Source organism: Rana temporaria, chromosome 6 (genome assembly GCF_905171775.1).
Source record: "Rana temporaria chromosome 6, aRanTem1.1, whole genome shotgun sequence".
Classification (NCBI taxonomy): Eukaryota; Metazoa; Chordata; class Amphibia; order Anura; family Ranidae; genus Rana; species Rana temporaria.
The window spans coordinates 171,450,214-171,473,904 of NC_053494.1; the positions used below are offsets into that span (position 1 = coordinate 171,450,214).

The following is a 23,691-nucleotide window of genomic DNA, read 5'->3' on the forward strand; positions in this document are numbered from 1 at the left end:
GTTTCAGATGCCTGTGTCTCTTCAGCGTTGCATGGACATATTAGTGAGATAGCAGCCATCTGTAGGAGCCCCACCTACTCTGAAGTATTGGATGCTGAATATTCTATCAACACTAACTAAACTACCTCTGCAACTGAGTGAAGAATAGATGAAATAAAGGCAATACTAGTAAGGCTGGCCATACACGGTAATCTTACTTACGTTTAACCCCCATGGGCAGATCTCTTAGCCATGTTAACAGTGTTTTGCCAAGTGACCACTGCCAGGTGGCATTGATAATCAGCTGGGAGTTTGGTTTTCACCCCTTCAATGTAGCCAACTGTCTGGTCACAGCTAGTTTACAGTGCATTAGAAAACACCCGTGGAGAGGCCTGAAACACAGGTATTCTGTGTTCTGGGCATATGTTCCTGAATGCATAGGACCCTAAAAGCGTACCGCTCTGTAGAGTGTTCAGCCCCAGTGTACAGTATTTCAGTTTGCTAAAGACTTTGACAGGCTCCAGGTGGTGGGGATGAAGGCTGCAATAGTGCCTACCAGGATTGGGCACACAGGCTAAATGCCTATGCTAAAAGCTCTTTTAAAATCCTTTGTGCCAAACTGGTACATTTTGCTTGCTAACCTGCGAGAATTGTACTCCCTGCCTACTGAGTGCAATTCTAGGAGATGGTGGAGCCTATCAAAAGCATAAGGAACCTACCTAGATGGATGCTAACAACCTTGGAAAGCAGATTTATTTCACAGCTCTGACAAACAATATCATTTTTAAGAAAGGTGATCTGGACTTTAAATGCTACATATTTGTATTTTTTTGCTTTTAAGTACTGTTGTATTGTGAATGGGTTTTCTTATGTTTTCACAATTTGCACCCTAAATGTACATCATACTGTATATGTTTAATCAAAACTATGCATTCTTTTGTAATGGAATGATCTGCGATGTGAAACCATTTATTTCATAGGTTTCATCACAGATATACACATTCTGATGTGATTTCGTCAATCCCGGATTGAAAGTAAAAAGATCACTACTCAGGATGTACAGCCATATCTTGTGAAAAATACATTTGAAAGAATGGTAGCGCTGAGTTTTTTCTTTCCATGCCGTTTTTATGAAATTTAGTTTTTTTGTACAATTACTGGGCAAAAAGTAAAAAAAAAAAAGTGAAATCAAAGTATTTCTTAAACTACAAAATGACTGAAGTTTACAATTGTACAGTATACAGGACTAGACATTGTTCAATATCTTCTTGTCAAAGCTGTAAATATTCCAGCTAAATGTCTAAGTGCAATTCTTTTGATGTTAACATATCACTTGGTGTTTCGTGCAGTTGCCAGTCTCGCTGCTAAACAAATATATTATTTTTTGTATTATTGTCATGAAAAAGGAAGGGAACATGTCGTGCACTGTCACAGCCAATCTTACCTTTGTAAAATTCAACAACAAAAAAGGACTGAGACAAGCTTATGATATGCAGAGACCTGTATGATGAGGATTATTGTTCTGTATTAAAGTGGATTTTTTAACATTCTAAAAATAAAGAGTATAAAAAATAAAAACTTGCCTATCTAATGGTTTATTCATTGTGGGCCATATTATTATTCACATGTGTATTATTCTTTTGGCTAGCATGACCGGGGCTACGTTGGACCAGTTGCACCAAAACTTGGGTCGTTTTTACAGGCAAGACTTTTTTTTTTTTTTTGTAAATCAGTTACCTGGCATCCATTACCTGGACAAGAATGGGAAATGTTTTCAAAAAAGTTGATAAAGTTGATGGTGATTTTAATCCCATCCCCTTCTCCCTTTTTGCTGTCTATGGGTAGATTTTGCTTTTGTCTCAGATTTTTCCAACAGCCAAAAATTAAGGAGCCAATGGGGGTAGATATTCTCCAATCTATTCAAAACAAAATAAATGCTTATGCATTCATTTGTACAGCTATGCTGCAAAATATAAGAAGCCCAAATGACCCTCCTATACAAATGTTGCAATGGCAGAATTGATATGGGAAGTGTGTATTGCTCCATAAAAGCTCATCCATTGTTTTATGGAAGTAGAAGATGAAATCTAATTAATTTGGTTCTACTACAGCTGGTATTAGGTTTGTCAATGTGTTTTTTGGCAGAACCACTTGTCAGTTGGTGACATTTACAGGGACTGGAACACAATCATTCACCTGGGCTTATATGATAACTCTCAAAATCTAGCACACCCAACGCTGTTTTCCATACAGTTAAAGAAATTTGGGACAAAGAAACAGCTGAAAATTGAAAGCTAACATTTCCTAGGAGAGCGATTAGTGACATAACTATATACTGCATTTCAGCTTTTATGCTGGCTGCAGTAATAGCAGATTTCTGGACCTTTTTAAAATAAATGCATTTCAATAACACATTTAATGTACTGTAGGAATGCGTTGCAACATTTTATAGGAAAAAATATAAGAAAAGGCCAGCGTGTCCTCTTGTCTGAGTGCTAATTTTGCTTTTGTATTGCACTTCAATTATTCTGGCAGCAACAAAGAGAATAATCTTTACAGCTTCATTTTACAGAAGTCAAATGAAAAGCATCTTCCATCTGACCACCAGACTCACCCTACTTGAGTATTAAAAACCCTGAATTGCTCCATTCTTCTCTGCGTTTCAGTTGAAATGCCTCCTGCTCTGTAGCATTTCCAAGAAATCCATTGTGTGAATCACAGGTCAATAGACTGAAAAAATAAAACACAATAACATTTCCACTTCACAGATTTGACTGTATTGTGAGCAGGTGCATTTTCAAATCCGGAAACTGATAGAGGAGACATTGCTGGCGGCTCTAATACGAAACTTGTTGGAGGATTTAGAGGTAAGGAGAGAAAAAAAAAACATCCGAACGATTTCCTCTATGACATTCAATAATGGTGTATATACGTGGCGTGAAAGAATGAAATGACTTGTCAACCCTGTTGAATGCCTAATATTTTCTCTGTGGAGAATAAATGTTGTAGCTGTCAGAACAGATTCAAAGTTTTCTTTTGACCTAAAATAAGGACTTAAGATGGATCTCTCAGTAAAACTCCAGCCAATGCTTTTTTTTAAATAATTTTAGATAAAATGGAACAGAGTTATAATCTCAGTAAAGTTTTATATTTATACTCGCTTAGGGCAGCTTTCTTCTCACTTCCTGTTCTGTGCGAAACCTACCATCGTAAGCACAGGAAGTAAAAAAAAATCTTCCCAAAAGAGGGCACAGACCCCAAGATATGTTGGAGGTTATAACTCTTCTACACACTAATAGAAAAGGATTGCCCTTTAATTATTAAATCGCATATTAAAAAGGCACAGAGGGCTGGAAAATTAAACTAATGTGGACAGCAGTAGCAACTTGATAGACACTTCCTCATTCAATGCAAAAACAAAGTATGAACTGGTGCTAAAAAAACAGAACCTATGGTGAGATTTGTGTTAATTAAGGCTGGGTTCACACTAGTGCAAATTGGATGCGCTTTTTCCCCGTATCCAATTCGCATGACAGGAGATTGTGACCGGCTCTCTATGGAGCCGGTTCACAAATCTCCAGAGCGGCTTGCACAGGAGTCCTGTGAGTCTTTGCCTCTGTTTCAGGGCCAAATTCAGGCACAAATTTGGCCCTGATTCATCCCTGAAATGGAGAAAGGGATGCACTGGACCCCTGCTTCGAGCCGCATCCGGCACTAGTGTAAACCCAGCCTAAGACATCATCATATGTATTGGAACATCATTTTTTACACGGTTAATGTGAAACTCCAGGATTTTTTTTTGCCTTGTATAGGAAATAGGAAGGACTTTTTTCGATTTTATTGCCACCTGTTTCCCCAAAGTAAGTAAGTGGTGACAAAGTAAGGGAAAATCTGAATTTTGGCTGCTGTCACCAAAACAATGGGTGAGACATGGTTGGGACACCTGTCCTGGTGATAGCTTCACTTTAAGCAGACTTGCTCTCATTCCAATTTAAATCTTTGTGGGAATTGAGTGAAAATCCCCACAGACAGTAATAAGAACAGAAGAAAAATGTTAACCTTCTGCTTTCAAGACCAACACAAATTGCTGGCTGAAGCTTTGCGCACAATACTGACAATGCGGAATTCTTCCTTAGTGCTGTCACTATCACATCATGACACCAAACCTGTTGCAGACACACAGGAAATGCAGGGCGCCCTTTGTCGTATGTAAAGGTTTGACCATTTCTGGTAAAAGGTTAGGTTCTGTTTAATTTTCTAAATAAAAAGCATAAATAAATATACACACACTGGGCCAGATCCTCAAAAGGGATACGCCGGCGTATCTACTGATACGCCGTAGTATCCCTGTTTCTATCTTTGGAACTGATCCACAGAATCAGTTTCCAAGAGATAGACGGAAGATCCGGCATGTGTAAGAGACTTACACTGCCGGATCTTAGGATGCCGTACCGCATCCGCCGCTGGGGGCATTTCGCGTCGAAATGCCGCTTCGGGTATGCAAATTAGCACTTACGGAGATCCTTTTCTGCTTCATTTTTTCTCCATAAGTATTAAGTTGCATGTGTAAAATTAGGGCTGCTTTTACAAAGTGTAAACTGTTTACACCTTGTAAAAGCAGACCCTTCTGTCCAGCGACGCGTTTTTTTTTTTGTTTTGATTTTTTTTTCCCCGCCATATCTTTTTTTTTTTCTGACGCAACTTTATTGACCTGGCGCGATCCACAAAGCTCGGCGTAACGTAATTTTGCGCTATGCACGTCGGGAAAATGACGTCACGAGCATGCGCAGTACGGCCGGCGCGGGAGCGCGCCTAATTTAAATGGGAATCGCCCCCATTTGAAGAGGAACGCCTTGCGCCGGCGGAATTTAAGTTACGCAGCCGAAAATTTCTAGGTAAGTGCTTTGTGGATCGGGCACTTAGGTAGAAATTTTAAGGCAGTGTAACTTAAATGGGAATTTTTACGTTACGCCGGCTCTTTGTGGATCTGGCCCACTGTTTCTGCAAATGTTGATGTGCAATTACTATTTTGTTTCCACTACAGTATGTTGAATTCAGAAAACAAGTCAAAAGTGCACACTTTTATAGTACACAAGGCTACCTCCTCAGGTGCAACACCACTCGACTGTGTGTTTTATCTTTTGATATTTCTTGCCAGGGCTCTTATACAGCTCTTCTATGGCAGTCCTTTGATAGCTGAGAAAAAACCGACTCCCCAACACAAATGAAGCACCCATGGATATTTTATGGCAGAATCTCTTCGGTAAAGCTCTAGCTCTTGGTGCAGAAAAATACATGTCTAATATACAAGAAAAAAAAATATATATATATTTATATATATTCGAACAAACGCATACAGATACGTCACTCTCACCTAAGCAGGAAATGTGAGGCTGAAGGGCCAATATTAAACTATTTACATGTCAAAAAAAAGTTGAACTTCTTAAAAAATGTGTATTAAGAGAAAGAGGGGGAATGGCCCATTTGTGGTCACTTAGATTACCACTCAGCACAGTAATTATAATGAAAAAATGTAATGTGGATATGATCTTATCTTCAAAACGTGCAAACACAAAATAAACACAGAACATCATTATGATTTGTGTAGTACATTTTAATTCCTTTCACCATCCCCGTTATCTCTCATTATTCTTGTGTAAACATTACATTGGAACATATGGAAATGGTTAAAACACCGTAACAGTTGACCAGGTATAATAACATATTTATAATGAATACAGTCAGCATGTTAAGGAAATGTACTGTACCTAGAATCAACTAGGTCCTATTAGAGAAGGATAATCACCACACTACCTTTACATGCCTTTCAGCAGGTTTTATTGCAGACCAATATCTATTGGTTCTTAGAATGCATATATCACGTGTACACAAACCAGGATACATCTGAGCTCTTTCAAGAAGGCAAAGAGTAATGTGCAATGAGCAACAACTTGAAGCGACCAATACATTTTTATTTTCTTTGATCAGACTTTATTAGGATTAACCGAGAACCTATCAGCCGTTTTAAACTAAGGTTCCACCTTAGAACACACACTACATGGTACCCACCATTACCCTTATTGGCCAGAAAACATACCTTGGTGCACCTCTCTGATTTAGTTACCCACTCTTACTACACTCTGGTAAGATGGCTGTTAATGGCCAGTGATGTGTTCAAATTAGACAAGGCATGGCTTGTAAATCAGGCCACTAGTAAATTGAAACTAGGTTAGAAATGTAAACTGGAGGAATGTCTGGCTAGTAAGAGTAATGGGCACCTTGTGCTCTTAGGCAGGCCATTTCACTTTACAGGGTTTAAAATGGGAAACAGGTTAAAAGTTATTGCACTTCACCCAACATCTCACAGCTCTTTGCACTAATTAATGGTAATAAATACACTGGGATGATGCATTTTTCTCTGTGGAATTTCAACAATGATCTTTATATGGCTTATGTTTTTTTCCCATCCCTATTTTGTCTTAATATAATCAAGTATACTGCACAATATTGTTAAAAAAATATATGCATTAACAAATCGTCATGAACTAAAGTTTAAAGTGTTCAGCTTTACAAAAAATCTGTAAAGATGACCCAACACCAGAACCCCTCCCCACTCTGTCCCTGCTATACTTGCCTTCCATGATCCTGAGCTGTTAGCACTCCCACAAGTTGCTCCACCTGTCCAGGGATTTGAAACCCTGCTGCTTTTTTCTCCCCCATCCAGTGCTGCTAGGAAAGACCAGACAGAATATGGTTGGTTAGCACCACCACATGGACCACGCTGACGAACCAAAAATAAATCTGATCTTCCCTGGCAGTGCTGAACAAAGAGGAAAGAAAGCAGTGGGGACTTCAAATCCCCAGACCAGAGGAGTGGCTTGCGGGAGCTCTGACAGTTCTGGCGTGCAGGAGGTAAGTACAGCATGGACCCAGGGGGTGGGGAGGGGGTTCAGTGTTGGGTCACGTTTACACATTTTCTGTAAAGGTGAACTATTCCTTTATAGTACCATACATAATGCTGGGTGTGTTTACTCATAAAAATTACAAAGAAATAGTCAATTATTACGTTTTTAGGAGTGCCTTCGCTTCAAGCAAATTTATTATTTTCTTTTAAAATCCACCCATTACTAAAACAGTAAATAAAATACAGGTTAGTAGGGACTTCACAAAATTTCACACAACCCCAACCAAAATCTATTTTATATTAGATTTGGACTCGGTGAGGAAGGCATTTGTCATGGCAAGGACATGTGCCCAGTAGGAAGCTGTTAGACAAAACAGGAAGAAAGGAGAAATATCCTCAATGAGACGGGGATTCCATTTGAAACATAACATAAGTTTTACCCTTCCCTGTTCTATTCAATGCTAGAAAATAAAATAAAAACGAAATGCTTTGGCTAGAGTTTAACGTTGTCCCCTGATGTTATTGTAGCAATACAATATGCTGGAGTTCAAGTCGGAAGAACACCCAAGGACAACACGAACCTGAATAAGCAATAAGTCCTTCAAAGAGGTTCTCTACACAGACTGTTCTTATTTATTATTTGTGCATTGGCACACTGATAGCCATTCCAGATTACTAATTCAAACCACAACCCCCAAAGTTACATAACAGTCAGGGGCAAATATCTTAGGCCAAGAAATTTTAAAGTCCTTACAGACATATGTGGTGCGTAACTTCATGTGCATTATTAACATGCTGGGTTAAGGCAGTTCAATCATTTTAAAAGGGCTGCCAATGGAGAGCAACAGACAAATAATTTTTTTTTCTACACAGCACACTACAAAACGTGCCACGTGTGTTGTGGTATGCTGCAGCTCGGGTCTGTTAGCATCTGCTGTAAATGTGTGTTGGGTACCAATCTAAATGGCTAGTAAGTACCTCGCCACAAATGGCTGTTCAATACCTTGTTTTAACAGTAGCGCATGTTTTACCAAATCTTACTGCAATGCATAGGCCTAAAGAGGTTTAATCAACAGTACATTTGCCTCTTGTTAAGTTGCATTAGCTTATCTTCAGTTATGTGGAGTTCTGAGTGGTGTTACTAAAGGGTACCAAAAAGTCAAATAATCAAACTTTATACTTGCAAAACAGTGTGGGGCAGATCCACAGACAGTACGCCGGCGTATCTACTGATACGCCGGCGTACTTTCAAATTTCCCGCGTCGTATCGTTGTCTTGAATCCTCAAAACAAGTCACGACGGCATCTGGGTTAGATCCGACAGGCGTACACCTTCAGATCTAAGATGCAATTCTTCGGCGTCCGCTGGGTGGCGGTCCCTTCTTTTTCCACGGCGAGTATGCAAATTCGCTATTTCGGCGTATAGTTAAAGCTGCTATTTCGTGGCGTACTCAATGTTAAGTATGGCCGTCGTTCCCGCGTATAATTTAAATTTTTTTTTGCGTAAGTCGTTCGTGAATCGGGATGGACGTAATTTACGTCCAGGTCAAAACCAATGACGTCCTTGCGACGTCATTTAGCGCAATGCACGGCGGGAAATTTAGGGACGGCGCATGCGCAGTTCGTTCGGCGCGGGGATGCGCTTCATTTACATGAAACACGCCCCCCTACTCACCGTTACGCCACGAGAGATGCACTACGCCGCAAATTCTTTCTGGATCCGAAGCATCAAAAAAGTTACGCTACGCCGCTGTAACTATCTCCCATACGCTGCGCCCATGCAATTCTATGTGGATCTGCTCCTGTGTGTTCAGTTGTCTTCCAGACTATTATTATGTTATTCAAGAGATGGACCAGTTATTAGTGCCTGCCTGGCTGAACTATGACCAACCCATTAAGGATTACTTGCCTTACGCAATTAATAAAATTAAATATTTGCATAGAGAACCTCTGAAAATGTAATAAAACTAGGGGAATCTGTGCGGACACCTATGGGAAACTTGCACTGTGAAAAATATGGGGCTGTCATTGCTTCTAAAAATACTGGCTGCCCGTTTGTCACTGACCTGGAACATAAAGATAAAGGAAAAAAAAACAGTGCAACATCTAAACTTCTGATCTGCATATTTGTTGCAGGTATACGCTTCAGAAAGCACTGAAATCATTGCATATGCATGACTGTCAGCCAGCTAGCATTTTGAGAGGCAGGTCAGCAATGACGGCCTCCATATTTTCCTAATATATATTTTGTTAGTTTTATAACTGTAACCATAGTTGCAGCATTATTTATCATCAGTGTAGAGGTTTAAGAGCTGTGTGGAAAACAATGTATGTCATGTAACTCCTCTACTAATGATCTTTTGGCTCCTAAAACACGGCTTTATATCACTTTCAAGTATAATATGACGTACCAATTACATTCTTAATGTGGCCATAATTATTAGTAGTCAATATATTGCCAGTTTTTATTTTCAGAAAGAGTTAAACAAGCACTAGTAAGATTTGTGTGACAAAGTCACACTTCCATTATGTATCATGTGACAGACTAAAATATGTCAATCCAGAATATATTCTAGACAACAATTTCAAAAAGTGAACTTTAAGACTGCTGCTTTGTACTGTCAGTAGTTAGGAGATTCATTTAGCCACGTAGTTTAGTTTTTTGGGTTAACAGCATATTTAAACCCATCAGAATGGTGGGAATCATACAGTTGTTGCTTCAAACAGATTATAGCTAATAACAGATAATCGCTTCTACTTTTCAGCAAACCTGACCCATAGACAACACTCATCTAAAGCTACGGAAGGAGTTCAGTCTCAATGAAAATTGATTCAGGTTTTCCAATAGAGTTCATGCATGAAATATACTCAATATGCATTTCTGAAAGTGTTGACCCAAAGATGGGAGTAGGACATGTCCATGGAAGGTCCCACTGGGTGTGCTCAAAAGTAAGCTGGGGCATCTCTAAGTGGTGAGACCTTCATATACAATTCCAAGGAAAATGTTGTTTAGTGCCGATCAATCATTCATTTGACTTTGCTTTTGAGAACACTGTAGAGTGACAGTTGGCAGTCCATTTATATACATACACATAACAGCAATATTCCATTCAACAATCTCTTTTGCCATCTCTCTATATACATGTGCAATTTAGCAAACCATAAACATCAACAGACATCTTCTTAAACTGCCAAGTCTGATAATATCTTATTTCCAATTAGATCAGTTTACAGAACATTCTGCACATACACAGTCAATCTTCTGAAATGTTCAGAACTGCCTGTATTGAATGATTGTTCATGCTTGTCTATGGATAACATTGGGATGGACCCTTCGAGGTGTTCCATGATGTTTACTCATTAGGTACACTATTCCTTGGCAGTGCAAGTCCTGATCCATTTGTTCACCTGTGTAGCCCTCCTTCTGCAATGGCTCATGGGACACTAGGGATCTAACGATAAATGTTTTTACACAACATTTAGACCGCTTCTGCCCAAGATCTGTACATTTTTCTAATCGAGAAGTATTTAGAAAGAGTGAATGGACTTTTAAGGTACCCAAGGAGTACCCAAGGAGTAAATATTCTGTTTACAATTTCTTTGTTGACAATTATCACATAAAGAAGACAAAGAGAACTAATAAAATAATAAAACATTTCTTCATAAATAGATCTCCTTAATCAGTATTGTATCCATCCCATTTTAATAGGGATATATAGCCTTCAAACTTGTCAATCATGGTAGCAGCATGGAAACTGCTATGGGGCCAATTTTTCTCTACACGTTTTGTTGGTGAACCTGTGAAACGTGTAGAGGAAAATTGGATCCCCACAACAATTTCCTATCTGATACCAGGATCAACAAGGCTATATAGCCATATTAGAATGGGATGATATACAACACTGATTAAGGGGATCAATTGAGGATTTTAATTGTTTTATTAGTTTATTGTGACAACTGTCAATAAAGAGATTGATGCTTTCAACGGAATATCTATGTGTAATCTGCTGAGTACCTTAAAAGTTCATTTGCTCTTTCTAAATACTTCTCAAGATATGATATGATGGGATGTGGTACCACTTTGTTTTATGTATCCACCATTAAGCACTACATACCATATTTATAACTGGACTGAATTGGAAAAATGTGCGAATCATAGGTAAAAGTTGTGTGAAAACGATATACCACTTGGTATAATTTGTAATTAAGAGGAATTTTATGATCCAAAGGAATATGTGTATGTTTCTGGGCTGCATTTTCTAAAGCGGATATTAACTTATACCTTATTTTCTAGAGAGACCAACATTTTTTAAAATTTCCTGAGTGTCCAGCAAGAAAGTTTTGGCCCTTTTGCAAAAGGGAAATCAGTATGACATTGTAGCATGCGTGACTGATAAAAGGCAGTTTTGGGCACATTCTTAAGCTGTGTCATCTTCAAGGCACCTACTAAGTGCAACTACTTCTCTTTTAAGATACAATGGGGATGATTTACTAAAGACAAATAGGATGTTCACCTAAAAACGTTAAAAACAGTAATTTTGTTTGCATATGATTTGAGGAAGTTGGCTAAACTTCACCTCATCCCCTTGCAAAGTGAACGGCTTAAAAGCCTTTAGTATAGCAACCCCTATTTCTCTGGCAGTGCTAAGATATAAGGCACCTCACGTGTCGCATGCTTAGCACAGCTTAGTAGATATGGGCAATATCAAGAGTGATCGAGTAGTCATGATCATTATTCCAGTGCAGTGGTCCTCAACTCCACTCCTCAGGACCCACTAACAGGCCATATTTCAAGTATTACTTTGGGGAGATGCAGACTAGAATACTGCAATCACTGTGCAGCAAATGATATCACCTGTGATTTATTTCAGTTATCTTGCAAACCTGGCCTGTTAGTGGGTCCAGAGGACAAGAGTTGAGAACCACTGTTCTAGTGGATACATTTTTTAACTAAGGACTCGAACGCCATTCTTTAGAAGAGATTCATTTGAGAAGTGCAGTAGCCCTTCACAAAACATCTTTTAATGACACTTACTGAAAATGTAAATCATATTGCTATGATTAACTACATATCCTTAATAATCTTGTAATGTGAACAAAGGCTTAAAATGTTGAGCCTCACTGTTCTTATAAAAAAAAGTTAAATTTGTTTTGTTTCTAAATATTTTGTCCCTCAAACAATTTATGAAGGATATGAAGACTCAAAATACACCATTTTAAGGTGAGTCTTTAGAGTCCCCAACCCATAAATGGGTCATACTTATCTGTAATTTCCAAAGTCCACAAGGAAAATGGTGGCTGTAAATAGCATTTCATTTCAGGATTTCCTTTATATTGAGCAGATTATTTAATAAGCTCCATTGGCCCAATTTTTGGCCCAATTTTTTCACATGTAAAGCCAAATTCAATCTTGTTATTCTAAAAAGTGTCCTCCAAAGTATTCTCTGTTGCTTATTGCTGAGGATCAGAATTGATAAACATTTATGCATACTATAAGACATTTTTTAATCTAACCCAACCTACCATTCATCTATGGTGAAGCTGGCTATAGACTTGCATCACTTAGAATGATGGGTAAGGAGACATTTGCCTGTCCGTGAATGCATCCCATTTCCCACTGGGACGCAACCAGATATCCTTAGCTATTCCTGATGCATGTCAATGGTGCTGTAAAATGTTTGTTTATTCTCATCCAAAATAAGTAATTATCTGCACCAATTGGGATAAAGATTTTACAAGTGGAAAATTTCTGTGGGCAATAATGAATACTTTATTTGACAGAGGCTCTAGGTGCTACTCCCTAGAAAAGCCTTGCTTAATTCCTTAAGAGAAATTCTCATATTGGGTGAGTGGCTTGCATGGATCAGGCTGTGTATTATCTACCCTAGCATCCTTTTATTGCCAATTTCATTATTGTGTCAGCAGTGCTACACATTGCATTTCAGCTTACCAACATGTCACTGCACAGCTATATTTAGTAACAAGTACAGAGTCTATGAACCCAAAGCATCTGTTTTGTCACTGGCACTTGAACGGCCTAAGCTATGCATCAAAATTTCAACAGTTTTACGCTAATGAGGGCAAAACCTATCGTGCAACTCTGCCTTTCCAATACCGAAAGGCAGGGAAGGGAAATAAGCAACTCCGTAAACCTCTATAACATATTGCAATTCCTTATGTCTATACAAGCTAAATCAGGGGAGCTTCTAGTTACAAAATGTGTTGGGTAGAAGGCCGCAAAGTCATCTAACAGTATGGTTTTAGGTAAAGTATGTATGTTGTCATGGAAAACTGTGGTGTCATATTGGATGGAAGTGAGCACTTTTACACCAACTTTATGTGGTCTTATGGATGCAGTGACGAGTTTTAATTATATTTTACTTTGTGTTTTTGTTTTTAAATAGTAGAGTGGATCTGAGAGCAATAAATTATTACAGTATACAATTTTTTTCACATGCTATATGCTATGTCAAAGCAGCACATTTTTCTCCATCCTTAGTGAAAGGGATTGAACTTTGTAGCATTGTGAGATTGACCTATTCATGAAATATTGCCTTACATTTCAGATATATTCAGCCTCGCTCTTTGCTGCCACAATGAAGCAGTATATAGGCACTGGCATGTGTTACATTTTTAGCAATTATTTTTCCATCGCTGTGTGTGCCGACAAGTGCTATGTGTTTGTAAAGAGTTCTATAAATAAAGCTCTTTCTATGGTTCCATGACTATATAAGAAAACTTACAAACTTCGCTGAACAATATAGCTACATTCTGTTTAGTGAGTTGATGCTTTTTTGCCCTTCTTTACATTATAATAAAACTGTCAGGTGGTTGGAACAGGGCTGCAATCTACGAGCAACCTATGACATAGAAGCATCTAGTATTTGATGAACTTCCCAACAGGACATGCTGGAAGATTTAGGTCATCACTTGTTTGAGAGCAATAGACTACCCAGACCTGCTTTAACCAAAAATATCAACTGTGCAATTCACAAACATATGAAAATAAACTTCACAGTCTTTTTAAAATCTAGAATTCAAGTTTGGCTAATATTTTTTTATATAGTTTTCCAGAATATTAACTTTCAAAATAATACAGAAAATAGGCAGTCTTATTAATCATCATTACAGATAAAATATAGGAAAATGTACAGTGAAAGGAGAAGTACATATTCTAGAAAATTACCAGAAAGTAACCAATAAATATAGATATCTTTAAGTGCATTTCGCTTGGTCTTTGTACTGGGAGTCTGCAAATAGGCTTGCTACGTGACATTTTTATTTTTGGGGGGCTAGCAGCAGTGATTTATATGTGTGATTTTTTTTGTACATCTTTGTGAATTTGCTAGATTTTAAGGAAATCTTGTGGTGCTTTTGTTTTTGTCCCTTTTTTGTTCTACCAAAAATCAACATGACTACCCACAGCTAAAGTGCAAATCAACTGATGCTCAACTGTGCGAACCCAATCAACTTGACTTCATCAGGAATTTCTGTCCCATCACATCCAGATACCTAAAAAAAAAAAAAAAAAAACACAAGAAAAAATTAAGTTCGGCTGATTTCGATCAAACTAACTTAGAAGGAATTTCCATTTTTCACAATATCTCAAGTCTCTCTACTGTGAGAGATTCAGCTGGTAAAATCTAAGACAGGGTGGGGCAATTCCACCCCTTCAGCTGTTGTAGAAGTACATGTCCCATCATGCCTCCTGTGAGTCATTTTTGTAACTGTCAGTCTTGCAATGCCTCATGGGAAATGTAGTTCCACAACAGACTGGGGGGCCGCAGTTGCCCTCTAAGATCATACAGCGGTCAGGGAGATTAAATATTTTTGGAGTGAATTTTAAAGTGATATAAATAACAGCAAGTGTTTTGTACATAACTAAAAGCTTTCTAAAACAAATGTTTTTAAATATACAGGTTCCGAATTCTCTTATTTGGTGTGATCCAAAATGGTCTCTCTATATCACTTTTTCATAACAGAAATTATTAGAATTACTGGTTCTCAGCTATTGAAGTGCTAATTAAAGCACATACAGAATCCCAAATTCTTTAAAATATAAAGACAACTGTGAACCATGCTCCAATCTGTGCAACCCTTAAAGGAGAAGTACAGCCAAAGTTCGTTTTGCACTCCTTTGACCCGCTGTCAGCTGACGTCACAGAGCCTGTCCAGGTTGGGGCAAGATCACGACAATGAAGTCGGTATCCGCCCACATGCCTTGATCGGCACCTGGCTCAGCCTGTCGGCAAGCTGTGAAGAGCCTGAGCCGGCCGCTCCCGCCCCTCCACAGCCCAGCGCTTCAGTGAGTACGTGGGGCAGAGCAGACGTGGCGACTGACAGTCACCAGCTCTCTGCTTAGGGAGCCCCGAGAACCAATCGATTTGGTGGTGTTTGATCGCTCAGTTCTCAGTTTTACAGCCGGCAGGGGATATACACCTACGTAAGTATGATTCTGATTCTCTTTTTAAAATCTAACCACCCCCACATTTTTGGGCCTACATGTTTAAACCACTTCTGCTTAGCCTGTACCGCTTAACTACAAGAAGAAACCTAGAGGTGTCCGCCAGTGACTGTAGAATATTCATGTGCAGTTCGAGGGCCCTGGAACTAAGAACACACCATTCTGCAGTCAAATAAACAGATACAATACATATGTAGGAGCTGTTTCTCCTGCTGAAGAATTTGTAATTCTGTGCATCCAGTCCTGAGATTTACAAAGCTCTGTCAAATAGTGCCACCCTGTCTGGCAGCAGGAGTGAATTGTGTATTTAGGAATACATAGCTGCATTCATGTAGTTTATATCTGCCTGGAGTACATTATTTTTACTTGCCCCTTAAAAAAAAAAGTCAGTTGATATTAACAGAAGCAACCATGGAGTTGTATGGTCAGCTGCTTATCGTCAGTCTTGGTTCTTAGTGTGTGTCCTGTAGCACATTCACTGTGAAAACAAAGATGTGTGGAAGGTAGGCTCCTCTGCATTTTAAACCAATCTTCAAGTGGGATAAGCTGTTCTTACAATTTTTTCTTAGCATAGTTTTGTGGCTTCTAAAGTGCTAGTCTGAGGCTTTAATTTAATCATATAAAACCTTGCATATCAAGTGTCTGAAAAAAGATACTAGCTGCTACCCACAGCAACCAGATTACTCTCTTTGATCTCCAATAATTCACATTAAAGGATAATTCAATTTGTTAATGTGAGTAGAAAAAAATGTTCTACCCTGACACACATAAATAAATATGGACATAGAACAACTGCAGTAGTGTAATGTTAGCAAGATCCAAAACCAATAGAGAAGAGAAGGGATCACCGCTCCAGGTGGGTCACTATGTAGAGATGGACTGACTCCGGATACCGTGGGTGCTGGCAATGCACTGACCATGCATAAGATACGAAGAAAGATGGATAGCCGCACTCCAATGACCAAACGGTTGTCTTTTATTCAAAAAAACACAGCAAGTACATCACTTCACAAGGTGCAACAAAGGAACAGGTAGATAGTGATGTACTTGCTGTGTTTTTTTGAATAAAAGACAACCGTTTGGTCATTGGAGTGCGGCTATCCATCCTCTTTCTTCGTATCTTATGTAATGTTAGCAAATTGAAACAATTTCAGAAAAATCATGTGTTCTAATTAAAGGCTGATTTTTTTCCCGTGCAGTAACCCCTTAACAAACAAAGATAGATTTATGAGTTTAAAGTAATTTGTTTTTTTTATATAGAAGTTACAACCTTTACAAACAAAAAACAAACATGTTATACCTCCGTGCTTTGTGCAATGGTTTTGTACAGAGCAGCCCTGATCTTCTTTTTGGGTCCTCCGCCAGCAGTTCTGGCTCCTCCCCTGCCAAGTTCCCCCAATAGCAAGCCTCTTTCTATGTGGGCACTCGAGTAGGCTCACTTGACCCCACCCTGTCCTCACTGGCTTTGACTGACAGCAGCAAGGGCCAATGGCTGCCTCTGCTGTGTAAGCTAAGGAGGAGAGAGAGACCCGGGAGAGCTGCTGCTCTCGTGGAATATCGCTGGATCAAGTTGGGGCCTTAAAGGAACACTAAAGGTTCGTTTTTTATTAGATCAATTGATTGCTGTAAGCTAGAGCATTTAAATATCACTTACTTCGTTTTTCCTTTTGACCTCCAAAATACAGTATTCCAGGTTTGAAAATGCCATTTCCTGTCTCTCCTCTTCTTTCTTTCCACCAGCATCTAAGCCGTTTTGCATGGTGGAAAGCAGAATGTGCTCACCCCCTCCCTATGACTACAGCCCTGCGTGAAGATGCTCTCTTATCCCTCACAGGCATGGAGGCTAAGCGTAATGGGAACTGTAGTTCCCATTAGGCCGTGATGTAGCAAGAATGAATGCGCACCGCAAACCAGGAAGTCGGTCAGAATAATGATTCAGGAGTGACGGAGGTGAATAAAACAGCTTGATTTTAACAGGTATCAAACTAGTTATAATGCAAAACATTACTTTTTACTTTATCAGCTACCCAGAAAGTCTCCTGTTCTCTTTGTATTGCTTCCTTTGTGTGTAATCACTGGTGTTCCTGTTAGTCCCCTTGATTTCCTATTAAAAACCAACCACACTAAGCAGGAGAGCACATCGTGGGCAGTTCTCTAGCTATGCTAGGAACTCAGTGTGCTCTCCAATGATCAGACTTGTCCTGCCACGCCCCTGCTGCACAGCCATTTACTGGCAAGCTTGTGGTGCTGTTGCTTCTCCTCCCCCAGCTCTTTAGCAGCTGTGAACAGGGGAATGTGATCTTTTTTTTTTTTTTTAAGTATTTATAAAGTTTTTTCAATATCTAGCCAAAAACGTTTTGCCTTTAATTTCTATTTTAAACTGAATGTGTTGTTTTAAAAGATAATCGTTTACAATCACTTTAAGTACAGAGGTACACTGGCTGGTGTAGTACTGACACAAGATATCGATGATTTATGAGCTCTACTTGCAACTTCTCACCAGCCTAAATATTTTGTAATCTAATTGGAAATGTTAATGATGACCCATTTCAGCTTTCACTGTTTTAAGTACAGGTTAAGTCATAAGGAAACTGTGCTTATTAAAATGCATGGTCGTTCCGGAAGATTTCTGATTGAAATCGTTGACCTTGTGTAAGTCATGGATGCCTCTGGCTCCGAAAATTGATTATAAGGTTCCAAGGTTTTAATTGGGCTTGTGATATTGTCACACTTACAGTATCAGTAATCACTAGAATGTGTATTTTCAGTTTATACCCTTGAGCTACACATCCGAGTGATATAAGGAATAAGATTAAAAATAAGTGAGCCGTTTCCATTTAATACTGGAAAGAATTGTCAGAGGAACAGTCGTGGCCTTCCTAAAGTAACCTATTAAAACAACATTAAATGACAATCTGAAGTAGTGGTGCTTGAAGTACCTTTCCTCAAAGAAAACCAGAAGCAATATGGGGGCTGCCATGCTAATATAAATATGCTGGTTTAAACTCCAATGAGGGGTGGCTGTGAATGGGAGGGGTCATCTCTTAAAAATGTACAAATAATATTAAAATTTTCATTTCTGCATGCACTAGCTTTAGGGGGGCTTCAGGGTGTCCATGGAATTAACCACTTCTCTACTTTGGGTGTTTTTCAGATTTGGTGTTTACAAGACTAAAACATTTTTTTTTGCTAGAAAATTACTTAAAACCCACAAACATTATATATTTATTTTTTTCTAATACCCTAGAGAATAAAATGGCGATCATTGCAATACTTTTTGTCACACCATATTTGCGCAGCGGTCCTACAAGCGCACTTTTTTTGGAAAAAAAACACTTTTTTGAATTAAAAAATAAGACCGCAATAAATTTGGCCCAATTTTTTTATATATTGTGAAAGATAATGTTACGCCGAGTAAAATGGTACCCAACATGTCACGCTTACAAATTGCGCCCGCTCGTGGCATGGCGTCAAACTTTTACCCTTAAAAATCTCGATAGGCGACGTTTAAAAAATTCTATAGGTTGCATTTTTTGAGTTACAGAGTAGGCCTAGGGCTATAATTATTGCTCTCGCTCTAACGATCGCGGCGATACCTCACTTGTGTCGTTTGAACACCGTTTTCATATGCGGGCGCTACTCACGTATGCGTTCGCTTCTGCGCACAAGCTCGTCGGGAGGGGACGCTTTAAAAAAAAAATTTTTTTTTTCTTATTTATTTTTATTTATTTTATTATTTTTTACACTGGAAAAAAAAAATGATCAATTTTATTCCTATTACAAGGAATGTAAACATCCCTTGTAATAGAAAAAAGCATGACAGGTCCTCTTAAATATGAGATCTGGGGTCAAAAAGACCTCAGATCTTATATTTAGACTAAAATGCAAAAAAAAAAAAAAAATTGGAAAATGTCATTTTTTCAAATGACAAAAAAAAAAAATGTTTCTTTAAGAGGCTGGGCGGGACTGACGTTTTGACGTCACTTCCGCCCAGCCGAGCTATGGGGACGGGCGAAGGAGATTTTTCCTTCAGTCTCGTCCCCGCTCAGCTCCCGAACGGTAGCGATCTCCTCCGCCGCTACCGACAGCTCCGGTAAGCGGCGGAGGATGCGGGAGAGCGGCGGGAGGGGGGGCCCTCTCCCGCCACCGATAACGGCGATCTCGCGGCGAATCCGCCGCAGAGACCGCCGTTATCGTTACCAGAACCGCTGACAGTAAAGATAGATACCTCGGTTGTGGCAGCAGCTGCTGCCGTTACCGAGATATGTATCTTTAAAGTTAGGCCGTATATAGTCGTACAGTGGTCTGGAAGTGGTTAAAGGAAGGTCCCCACCCAGAGCACCTAGAGGTTCCTATCAATATGAAGACTATTACTAATTGATCAATAGTTCAGAAGGAGGGATTCCCACATCAACACTGACTGTGTTGATGGGGGAATCAAGTGATTTACTTTTTTTAAATTCGTAGTTGCAGGAAAAAAAAACGCTCCATCTATGGCCGGCTTTGGCCAATTGAACATCAGCATGGCAACCAGGCAACTAGTAATTCCAATAGAAAAAAAAACAAGAAAAACCACTGCGCTAGATAAGTGTCAGAATGAAAAAAGTTCCCACAGTGATTGTGAGATGTACAGCTGCCAGTACCAAAAAATTAAGATACCAAACTTTAAACAATAAATGAAAAAAAGGTACAGCGCTAAACAAATGAACAGTGATAAACCTATAAAGTGAACATAGGTATTAACAATATAAATTGCATTGGATTAATAAAATAAAAAAAAGCCCAAAACCAATACACAAATCTTAAATACACCTTAATGGTCCGAAGCAAACAGTGAAAAAAAAAATGTATAAAAAGAAGTGAATAAATAGTCCCACATTAATGATTAAATCAATAAACGAAAAAGGTTCTTATATTGTGATTCATAGTAGTGCACAAAGTTGAACTTGTTAAAAAAGAGGGAATCTTCATCCACCAGTGAGACACCCAAGCAGTGGTGTTGTACAGTGGGTGACTGCGATATTGTGTCAATCTCGCTCCCTTTCTCGGCGAGATTGACCACCTACGAGCCCCATCGCGGGATCCAGCGCCGAGCTGGCTTGCCGCGATGGAGACAAAGCCATCATAGAAGCGACGGGAGATCCGACTTGGATTCCCGCCAATTCTACACGTGGGTGGCGTTTGGTATGAATCCTGAGGGGGAACTCCCCGCCGGATTTTAAATAAAAATCCGGCATGGGTTCCCCCCTCAGGAGCATGCCGGGCCCTTAGGTCTGGTATGGGTTGTAAGCAGAGCCCCCCCTACGACGAAAAACCGACGTAGGGGGTTCCCCTACAATCCATACCAGACCCGTATCCAAAGCACCCTACCTGGCCGGCCAGGAAGGGAGTGGGGACGAGCGAGCGCCCCCCCTCCTGAGCCGTACCAGGCTGCATGCCCTCAACATGGGGGGGTTGGGTGCTCTGGGGCAGGGGGGCGCACTGCAGGGCCCCCCCACCCCAGAGCACCCTGCCCCCATGTCTATGAGGACAGGGCCCCTTCCCGACAACCCTGGCCGTTGGTTGTCGGGGTATGCGGGCGGGAGGCTTATCGGAATCTGGGAGCCCCCCTTTAATAAGGGGGCCCCCAGATACCGGCCCCCCACCGTAAGTGAATGAGTACGGGGTACATCGTACCCCTACCCATTCACCTGCAAGCAAAGTGTAAACACAAATAAACAACACAGGGTATTAAAATATTTTATTAGTCTGCTCCGGGGCCCCCCCTCTCTTCTTTAGCTCTTTCACGAGGGGGGGCTTGCTTCTTTGACGTCTTCAGGTGGGGGCCGCTCTTCTTCCCGCCATCTGGTTCTCTTCCGCCGCCGGGGGGGTCACTTTTATAAAAGCGCCCCGGCGGGCTACCTCCGACGTCTTCCGCGCGGGGGGGGTGGGTGCCGCTCTTCTTCGCCGCCGGGGGGTCGCTTTTATAAAAGCGCCCACCCCCCGGCGGGCTTCCTCTGACGTGTTCGGCGGGGGGTGGTGTGCTTCTGTCTTCTTGCTTCTTCTTCTGTCTTCTTGCTTCTTCTTCTGTCGCCTTCTGCTGTCTTCGTTCCTTTAGGTGTTGACACGTCGCTTCCTCCCGCTGCAATTCCGGGTGCGGCGGCTCGCACCGACTTATATAGGCCACCTACGACGTCACAGTCCCATCATGCTCCGGTACCTACCCACGTGATACCTACCCACGTGGGTAGGTACCGGAGCATGATGGGACTGTGACGTCGTAGGTGGCCTATATAAATCGGTGCGAGCCGCCGCACCCGGCATTGCAGCGGGAGGAAGCGACGTGTCAACACCTAAAGGAACGAAGACAGAAGAAGAAGCAAGAAGACAATAGAAGAAGCAAGAAGACCGAAGCACACCACTTTTATAAAAGCGACCCCCCCCGGCGGCGGAAGAGAACCAGATGGCGGGAAGAAAGGGCGGCCCCCACCCGAAGACGTCAAAGAAGCAAGCCCCCCCCTTGTGAAAGAGCTAAAGAAGAGAGGGGGGCCCCGGAGCAGACTAATAAAATATTTTAATACCCTGTGTTGTTTATTTGTGTTTACACTTTGCTTGCAGGTGAATGGGTAGGGGTACGATGTTCACTTAGGGTGGGGGGCCGGTATCTGGGGGCCCCCTTATTAAAGGTCCTCCTCAACATGGGGACAGGGTGTTCTGGGGTGGGGGGGGCTGCAGTGCGCCCCCCCTGCCCCAGAGCACCTGACCCCCCCCATGTTGAGGGCATGCTGCCTGGTACGGCTCAGAAGGGGGGGTGCTTGCTCGCCCCCACTCCTTTCCTGACCGGCCGGGCGGCGTGCTTTGGATACGGGTCTGGTATGGATTGTGGGGGGGACCCCCTATGTCTGTTTTTCGGCGTAGGGGGGGTCTCCTTGCAACCCATACCAGACCTAAGGGCCCAGTATGCCCCCGAGGGGGGAACCCATGCCGGATTTTTATTTAAAATCCGGCGGGGAGTTCCCTCTCAGGATTCATACCAAACGCCGCCCACGTGTAGAATTGGCGGGAATCCAAGTCGGCTCCCTGTCGCTTCTATGACGCGCTCGCTGGAATGTGCTTTTACTATTCAAGCGAGTGCGAGATGTCGGCACCCTGTCGCCGAGGATCAGCGCGATGCTGTCGTGCTAAAAACACATTCTCGGCGGCAGGTACTGTAGTCTCCTTACCCTAAATGGGTGACCGCTGTCACGACGGTCTCTCTAAGCACAGGGGTTTAAGGTCTCCCATCAGACTCACTACAGATGATTGGCAATCACAAGATAGTGTCTTAATGTCTCAAGGATAAAAAACAGAAAGAAACTCCATAGCGTAATACTGCTAAAAAAATATTTATTTGCTGAAAAGTATTGCACTTACACTGTAGTTGTTAAAAATTTGCGATATATAAACGTAGAGGGAGGTGGCATCTCCTCGAGGCTGGTCTTGTTTGTTACGCTCCGTGTCAGTGTATCTCTGTATGGTGAGGCGTAATGAAGTAGAATTTGCTGGCCACACCTATGCGTTTCGTCATCTCCAGCAGCCTACCCCAGATGACATCTTTTGATGACAAAACGCATAGGTGTGGCCAGCAGATTCTACGTCATTACGCCTCTCCACATGGAGATACACTGACACGGAGCTTAACAAACAAGAGAAGCCTCGAGGAGATGCCGCGTCCCTCTACGTTGATTTAATCATTAATGTGGGACTATTTTTTTCTTTCCACTCTGAATGAGCTCCCGCCTGCCATCTTCCCACTTAGAAAGATGACCAAGTCATCAAATGGTGGCAGCACCTGCTCAAAGTAGCACTGCCAGCAGGAGTCCTAACGAGACAAGAACCCCAAAATTCATCATCGTGGAAGGTGAGTTTGGACACTTTCGAGCACATTTCTCCCTTTAAATCATACAGAAATGATCCCTGAAAGTATAGTCCTGTGTAATGTGGAACTATTTATTCACTTCTTTTGATACATTTTTTTTTATCACCTTTTGCTTCTGATAATTTAGGTGTATTTAAGATTTGTGTATTGGGTGTTTTTTTTTATTTTATCAATCCAATACAATTTATATTGTTAATACCTATGTTCACTTTATAGGTTTATCACTGTTCATTTGTATAGCGCTGTACCTTTTTTTCATTCACTAGTAATTCCAGAAGGAGGTTAAAAGCAACCCATGTAATTTTTTCTTGGCAAAGATTTTCATCAATAAAAGGTAAAAAAAAAAAAAATTCAAATAAATTTGTGTCTAGTACTTACTAATTTAAATGTCATTGCTTTAAATGATAATGGGTCGTCTACCATCTTCTGCAAATTGGCAGCAACTGTA

General features: G+C 40.7%; 1 protein-coding gene and 1 non-coding gene across 2 annotated transcripts in view; both read right to left on the bottom strand.

The window, feature by feature from the left end:
- Positions 1-13,341: 13,341 nt before the first annotated feature.
- STK39 (serine/threonine kinase 39) overlaps positions 13,342-23,691 on the bottom strand; it is a 446,908-nt gene continuing 436,558 nt past the window's right edge. Inside the window, exons 17-18 of the mRNA XM_040357812.1 lie at positions 23,622-23,686; positions 13,342-14,394 (exon numbers count right to left, since the gene is read on the bottom strand). Coding sequence (XP_040213746.1) covers positions 14,320-14,394; positions 23,622-23,686 — 140 coding nt within the window. The 3' untranslated portion in view covers positions 13,342-14,319. The remainder of the gene's footprint in view (positions 14,395-23,621; positions 23,687-23,691) is intronic.
- On the bottom strand, positions 23,083-23,297 carry LOC120944540. The gene has a single exon (XR_005750405.1). It is a non-coding gene; the product is annotated as a small nucleolar RNA U3 (small nucleolar RNA).